Source organism: Apaloderma vittatum, unplaced genomic scaffold (assembly GCF_000703405.1).
Source record: "Apaloderma vittatum isolate BGI_N311 unplaced genomic scaffold, ASM70340v1 scaffold17353, whole genome shotgun sequence".
Taxonomy (NCBI): Eukaryota; Metazoa; Chordata; class Aves; order Trogoniformes; family Trogonidae; genus Apaloderma; species Apaloderma vittatum.
In genome coordinates this window covers 704-8,777 of record NW_009706565.1, presented here as the reverse complement: position 1 = coordinate 8,777, position 8,074 = coordinate 704, and the positions used below count along the sequence as shown (strand labels likewise).

Here is an 8,074-nt window from a genome sequence, read left to right as displayed (position 1 = left end):
AGCGCTGCCGGGGGTGATTGTGACCCAGGTGCAGGACACTGCACTTGGTCTGGTTGAACTTCATCCTGTTGGCCTCAACAGTGTCTTAGCACAGAAAATGGACTGTCTGGAAGGACGATTTTAGAGGAAGTAAGGCAGGGCTGCTGGATTTGGTTTTCTGCCTGTGGTGTGACCGAGGGGTTACTTGTGACGTCTGCATCTCACGTGCACACCTGTGTATTCATGCAGGGCGTCGAGGTCTTTACACAGGTACTTCTGGACTGCAGATCGCCTACCTGAGCGGGACCGAGTCCCAGGAGGAGCCAACTCCTGCCTACAGCTTTAGCGCAAAGGATGTGGCAGAATTAAAAATGTCTTTATTGGCCCCAAACTTCAAAGGTGTGGATATATTGCTGACGTCGCCCTGGCCCAGGGATGTGGGGACTTTCGCCAACAGTGCGGTAGGTGTTCTGTTTTCTGGTAGAAGGGGTTTCCAGGTGGATTTAACAAAGGATTGCCTTTCTGCTTGCTGCGGCAATGAGTGCTATTACACCATTTCCAACTGCTTGAGAAAACTGAGAGTAGAAAAAGGGCAGCCAATGTTCTCCTTTTTCAGAGAAGAAGGACCAGTGGGGAGGGGAATTTGTGAAACTTTGGTGTTCTTAATCTGTTCCTGCTGGAAAAAAATCAGTCAGTAGCTTTCATCTGATCTGCTAGTCTCTGATGTGGAATGCTGTGCTCTAAGCATCTTTGGTACCACTTGGCCTTAAGTAATTCTTTCCACTTCAAAACTTTTAAAAAGTTTTGGTCTATCTTTCCGTGAGTGTCAGTCAGCGGTACTAAAATGACTCGTTCCTCCTCTGTCTGGATTTTGAGGGTGGTGTTCTATTTGTGTCCAGCTTACTGTTGTTAATGCTCCTCAGCAGAAGCTGTTTTCCAGATGTAAGTTCAGGAGATCTTGAAACCTTCTTGGAGAGGAAGGCCACACACCATGGCAGAAGTGGACTTTTTGCTTCCTCTCAGTGTCTATCTTCCAACATCCAGAAGGAGATATGATCCTCCATCTAAAAGCATAAAGAACCATATCTCCTTCCCCAAAGAAACAATGCCACTAGCCCAGGGAGGTGGAGAGAAACAAATCGTGGCGATATTCTGGCTTGGAATGAAAACAAGGGTCTCACAATTTCCACGGGAGTTCTCTGTAGTAGTTCAGTGTATTACTCTACATTTGGCTTCTCTCAGTGTGAGTTTTCGGAAAATGAACTCATATGGATTAACAAAGGAGTATATTAATGTCAGTCAGGCATCTTTTCGCAGTGTGTGCTTTATCACCTGAGGATTGCAGTAATAAGTCTTGGAGATTCCCTTGTGACCCTGAAATCAAGCTGGGAGTTTGAGGAGCGAACAATTAGGTCTTTTGCTCTTTCTTACCTGATATTTCTCATTCAGCAAAGGTGGTGTGAGGCACTAAATTGCCTGGCTGAGAATTGACTCCCTGGCGAAGTCTCTGGGTTTTGTTTTCCCGTGAGATGTTTGGTAGCTCTGGCTGTTTTCAGTGGTGCTGGAAGCAGCCAGCCCTCAGTGCAGACACTGCCGAGTTCCCCTCTGCCGTCCCCGCTGTGAGGGCAGCAGGAGGGACCACAGAGAGGAAGACTTTCCTGCAGGTGTTAGTGCCTGTCCCACTGCCACAACAAAGGGTTGTGACAGATGCCAGCCAGGTCGGTCAGAGTGTAACAGGAGTGGGCTGTTTCTGAACTCCTCTCTTACTCTGCCCTTTTCCTTCCCTACTTCACTTCTCAGTCTAAGGCTACTGGGGAAAAGGCAGCACAAGAGCCTTCGCCTCAGGAAATGGTCTGAAGTCTACTCTTTGGTTGTGTTTTGCTCTGACCTCTCAGATATGGGAGGGGGCTAAAATTTTGCTTCCCAGGGAAACCTGTAGAGCTTTCCAATTTGCTTGACTCGTGCTCTAAAGCTTTGGCACTGGGCACGTGGTCAAAACTTCTCTTAATGACTTTGGCATCTGTTGGCGTTTGCCAAACGCGCTCTGCGCTGCCCTGGCTGTACAAGCCCACGAGAAGGGAAATACGACAGACTTGGATCGATGAAATGAGTTGGTGCAAACCCAAGTACACAGAATGGGATAAATGAGTGGGCTCTGGCTAGCGGTAAGAGATCAAGCCCTTTTGACTTCTTTGTTCCACTTCCAGGGAATGACAACCACTATAGTCAGTCTACGTTTCAAGCATGCAATTCTGTGTAAAACTCTTTTTGCTGCAATCTGGCAGATTTGGTTTTGTTAGGTGTTTGTTTTTTCTTTTTAATAAACCTGGTTTGTATTTTGTAGGGAGAAATAGATACTAAGAAATGTGGCTCCAGGTTAGTATCTGATCTAGCTGCAAGTCTCAAACCAAGGTACCACTTTGCTGCCCTGGAGAAAGCCTATTATGAAAGACTTCCTTACAGGTTTGTAAGACCATGTGAAATATGACTTATTTTCTAAAGTGTTTGATTTTTTTTTTTTTTTTAATGCATGCAGAACCACTTTGAAATAATTTTATGAGGCCATACAGCCCCATCACAGGGTCAAGATTCTTTTTCAAATCCATCTTATTACTCTTAACTCCTGCTGCATTGAAAAAACTGCCGTTGCTGACAATATTTGTCCAAGTACATTGCTGTGAGTCTGATGCCAAGTTAGTTGCCCTTTAGTCAAGTGTTCAGTGTAATTCAGGGGTGTATCTCTAAAACTGTATCACGGAAAAGCTCCCGTGTGGTGAAGAGATGGGTGTCTTCAGTCATAACTCTATATAAAATGGGACTAGTGACATAAGGTAAGTGTCAGAACAACCTACAACTAAGGCTGTCATGTTTGTGTTGGGTAAGATTATTATCCTTTCCATGGGAAATGCTTTGAAGATGTAGCTGTTTTCAGGCTAGTGAGATGTCATTTTGGTCTGTGCAGCTGTTTGCTGTTACATATTGAGAGTCTGTCTGTCCTCAGGCCTCTTTGTTCTTGACCACACTATGTTTGGCTGATGTATGTATGCTGTCTGAGTAGCTTCATGGAGGAAATGTGGTTTTCCTACTCTTCTGTATTGTATACACCAGTACAGGCATGTTTTGCTTTGTTACAGAAATCACACAGTGCTGCAGGAGACTCCACAGCACGTGACCAGGTTTATTGCACTTGCTGATGTTGGCAACACAAGCAAGAAGAAGGTATTGATGCTCTTGGATCTTTCTTCTGTCCAGGAGTTCTGGACAAAAAGAGTGGAAACAAGCAAACATCAATGTTGTTTCTTTTGGAAGTAAAATGCACTGCTGCTTTTCATAAACTTTTCTTAAACAGAAAAGAGTGAGCCACTTGCTTGCACTGGGTGGGAGACAGGCACGGAGAGCTGTTTTTCAGGTCCTGCCTTAGCTTAAACACCAATTTGCTGAGTTATTGCAGTGCCGAGTTTTGTGTGCTACCGTTTCAGGGTGACTTAGTTCACAGCTGACCTGTTCAGAGTTGCAGTCGTGGCAAAAGCTTCTTGCGTTTGAGCCATCTCTTTTTCTCCTAGTATCTCTATGCCTTCAGCATTGTTCCAATGAGCTCGATGGATCCTGCAGAGCTAGTGAAACAGCCACAGGACGTCACTGAAAATCCGTACCGAAAATCACGGAAGGAGGCGCCGAAGACCAAAGCAGCTGTGGATGCAGAGGTACCGCTGCCTTCTCCCTGATATGTACACTCTGGTTTCACTCTCTGTCTTCGGGGAGCTTAGAACAGTGTTTGGCTTTAACCTTGGAATATTTCTGTCCAAAACACTCCAGGGTTCTGTGTAAGCTCTTTGTCTCAAACAAATTCTATAGATGTAACGCATGGGGGTTTGTTACCTGTACTTAAGCCAGCTGGATCGTGAGCCATGTTGAAGGAACGAAGGCCAGCAGCTCGAGGGAATTAATTCTGCCCCTCCGCTCTGATGAGACCTCACATGCAATGCCATGTTCAGCTCTGGAGTCCTCAGTACAGGAAGGACAGGTTGGAGCAGATCCAGAGGAGGGCCACAAAAACGATCAGAGGGCTGGAGCACCTCTCGTGTGAGAAAAGACTACGAGAGAGTTGGGGCTCTTCAGCCCTCAGAAGGGAAGGCTCTGGGGAGACCTTATTGCAGCCTTTCAGTACTTAAAGGGGACTTCTAAGAAAGATGAGGACAGACTTTGAAGTAGGGCCTGTAGTGATAGGCTACGATAAAGGTGGTGAAAACGCTGGCACGGGTTGCCCAGAGAGGTTGTAGATGCCCCGTCCCTGGAAGCATTCAAGGTCTGGTTGGACAGGGCTCTGAGCATCCTGATCTAGCTGTATGTCCCTGCTCACTGCAGGAAGGATTGTGTACAGGTCTTGTTTTTTTCATAAGTTAGCATCTCTGTGCTCCTTTAAATCTGGATTGCCTCCCACCTGAGGGCAGAACTGTTCCTTCCTGGGGCCTGAACACTCAGCTGTTGGTGTCAGGAAAAAAGCACAAATTCTTTTATGTACCACCTCTCCGTGATGCAATGATAATGGGCTTTGGGGTTTTTTTTTCTGAACAGGAAGAACCAGCTTGTCAGTTTTTCTTCGATTTGAAAAAGCATCAGGGAAAGAAACGTCCCTCAGATGGGAAGGAGGGAGGGAACTCCCAACCCAAGCAAGGCAAAAAACCCTGTAAGTATGTGGATGCTTTTTTCCAGACCTCTTACATGAGGCCTTGGACCATCTCACTCTTCCTTTTTCTCGAGCTGTTGAGCTGTATATGACAGCTTGCCAGAGTGCTCTGTCGCTATACTTGATGCCGTGAGAATATGGAAGAATGGAGGGTCCCTTGTTTCATACAAACCTGACAATCAGTAGGTGAAAGAAAAGTCAAAATCATAGTTTAAAAGCTACTTAGATCTGTGGTGGTTGCAGTTAGCCTGATGCCATTTACCCTCTGAACCTGACCGGCCTCTGAACATGGCAACAGGCAGTTTCACCAAGCAACATGTTTCCATTCAGAGGGACCGCAAGAGGTGGGATCGTGGTGCTGAGGTGTTCTTGAAACACTGCTTCACTTGTTCTAGCCTGTGAGGTCACAGAGTATTAATGAACTGGGCAGGGAGGAAGCGCTTCTGTTACCTCGTCTTTCTGTGCCGTAAATCCCATTGGAGTTTGTCTGACTTGAAGAAACTGAAATGAAACCTTGAGGGATCGTGACTTCTCAGTGACAGTGTTATTGCAAGCATGTATATTGAGAAATGTTGGTCTTGGTTATAAAGAAATTGCGGCTTAAAATGCAAATATAGGTGTCAGCTTCCCCTTCTGTTTCTGTAAAAGCTATTCAAGTGGGTTAGAAGACATTCTTCAAAAATGCCTCTGGTAGATAAGTCTGGTTGCCTTTGTTACGTGGGACTAAATTGTTCAGGTTTTATTTATTTCCAAGCCTTTTGCACGGCCCTTGCATGTAACAGTTCTGTGGGCTAAGTTATTTGATGCTGAAACAAGTCATCTGGAGTTTGGTGTCGTGAGAAGACAGCCTCGTTACACTGTTTTGCTGAGGAAGAAACTGCAGAATGGGATGTTCTGTTTCCTGCAGTTCTTGAGAGAGCCCTGTCACGTTTATTGCATTTGCAAAGCTGTTTTTCTGTTTCTTGCACGCGACCTGCAGAGGTTGGAGAAGCCTAGCTTGTCAGTGCCATCAACTTATATTAAAGGTCAGCTCAGGTATCGCAATTTGTGTGTGAATCCAGGTGTTTTGAGTGTAATGAATAGCCCAGAACTGACAAGTGTGTTTAACAGCGTTTATCCAGTAATTTTAGCTCATATTTATTTGTTTTAATTCATCGGTGCTTTCTTCCTAGTGAGCTGTAACCACTGAATTCCTGGAAGTAGTGCTGTTCTATTAAATGAGAGCACTCACGTGGTCAGCGTGGATGGGACTCCTACCACCTCCTCTCTTGCTGGAACTTCCCAGAGGCAGGAGTTCTGCTTCCAGGAGCTGAGTCCTTCTGGCATCTTCAGCACTAAATTGACTGGGAAGGGTGGCTGGAGAATAGCAGCTCTTCCAGACCTTGTTCTGATAAATAAGCCGTGTGCTAACGCTAGTTTCTCTTTCCTCTCCCACCAAAGCGCAGCCCACGGGGCCCTGCTGGTTCTGCCTCGCCAGCCCAGAAGTTGAGAAGCACTTGGTCGTTAGTATTGGCACGCACGTAAGTACCTGTAGTACCTTCTTTGTTGCGTGATGGCAGATCCTTGCTGAAACACAGCAATATAAAATACAAATCTCCCAGTTTTCAATCTTAAAAACGAAGCAACCTTTATTTGAAGCTGACTCTTGGTTTTATTTTCAGTTTCTTTGTGTCTCCCTTACAGAAGACCTAAGTACAGGTTTGTCCACAGGCTTATTTTAAAAGCTGCTGACAATTTTCAGCTGGATTTTCTTGTTGTAGTAAGAAACTCTAGTCACAGTGGTGAAGTTCACTCAGCTGCTTTCCTGCAGACAAGGCATTCTTTGTCATTGCAAAAATTTATTTTTTTTGTCCTTTGTCCGTCCCTCTCTCTTTCTCATTCCTCTAGAAATTAATAAATTGCTAATAAAACAGGAACGGGGAGGGAGTACTTCGAAAGCCGCTGGAGAATAAATTTCTACAGCATGATAAGTGTTGCTTGCAGCAAGTAACTGGTGTGTATCGTTTCACTCTAGTGCTATCTCGCCCTGGCCAAAGGTGGCTTGTTACCTGACCACGTCCTGATTTTGCCTATTGGGCACTATCAGTCAGTGGTCGACTTGTCTCCAGAGGTGGTGGAAGAAGTGACCAAGTACAAGTCTGCCCTAAAGGAATTTTTCAGAAGCAAAGGAAAGAGATATGTCCTGTTTGAAAGAAACTACAGGAGTCAGCACCTGCAGTTACAGGTATGGTTTTGGTGTCACCCTGGGAGAATATACATTTGCACATATTTGTGCAAACGGATTGAAAGAGAAACGTTCCAATTTCCCTTTCTATTCCGTACCTTCCTGGAGCATGGAGAGAAGCCGTCGTACCCACAGATAGAGCCAGAGCAAAAATAACACCAGTGTGCTGATTCTGCCATAGTCCTTTATTCTTCCTGTTGCAGCAGCACAGTGTAGGTTCTGTGGAGTGGATGAGGTTTTACAAGTTTTACCTGCATGGAACTGATTAAAAAGCCCACAAGGTTTTCAGATAAGTTGCAAGACCTTGTCTGACTCTGGCTTGCACTGGCACGTAAACTGTGATGCTCGCAGTTGTAAATGAGATATATGCAGAAGTCTGGTCATTGTCTACCAGTACTCGCCCTTCAGTTTGTTTTATTTATTTTTTTTAATTTTATTTTGTCCTTGTGTGTTGAGAAGGGGTTTATTGTGGTAGTTTCTGGTTTTGGCAGTTCTGTAACTGTATCAGAGCGGCCTTGAACTATCACAGAGATCAGAAAGGAGAAGGCTGTGCTGAGAACTTTTTCAAGCTTTTAGTTTTCAGCTTTTTGTTCAGCTCCTACAGGAAAAAAAAAAAAAATCACAACTCATGAGTTTAAGCCTGTACGGATAGGTGTTCACCTGTCTTATTTGATGATCCTGAGTGTTACTGAGGAGCATACCAGCTCCAGTGATGAACTGATTGTTTTCTGCAAGTGGTTTGGTTTGAGTTTTCTTCTGGTTTTTTTTTGGGGAAATGTTGTCCTCCCTCTCCAGGTGATTCCTGTCCCGTTGGACCACTGTACACCTGAAGACATTAAAGAGTCCTTTATTGCACAGGCACAGGAACAACAGATTGAATTATTAGAAATCCCAGAGCACTCGGATATCACGCAAGTATGAGACAAGATTTCACCTGTTGCTTTCCCTCTGTCCCGTCTAGGCTGCTTTTTGCCTCTGAGGTCACTTTGTGTGGTCGGGTTAAGCTGGTGGAGGCAGACCACTGTACACTTGACCTGGAGATGTGCTAGATGTGCTCTGCTCCGGGTGCAGTTCCCACGAGCATCAGATGCGTTGCTTATCAGAAAATTGTCCCGGCTACCTGTGTAGGGCTTGCTGAATTCTTTTCTTCTGATAGCAAATGCCCACCCTCTTTCAGCGCTGCC

General features: G+C 45.2%; 1 protein-coding gene across 1 annotated transcript; it reads left to right on the top strand.

The window, feature by feature from the left end:
• Positions 1-177: 177 nt before the first annotated feature.
• CWF19L1 (CWF19-like 1, cell cycle control (S. pombe)) lies at positions 178-7,811 on the top strand (the record flags this gene model as incomplete). The annotated part of the gene is made up of 8 exons (XM_009865852.1): positions 178-440; positions 2,324-2,442; positions 3,114-3,198; positions 3,543-3,683; positions 4,555-4,666; positions 6,107-6,186; positions 6,681-6,890; positions 7,686-7,811. Coding segments are annotated over 8 exons (1,136 nt in total), but the record flags the coding sequence as incomplete, so codon positions are not given.
• Between the last annotated feature and the right edge of the window lie 263 nt (positions 7,812-8,074).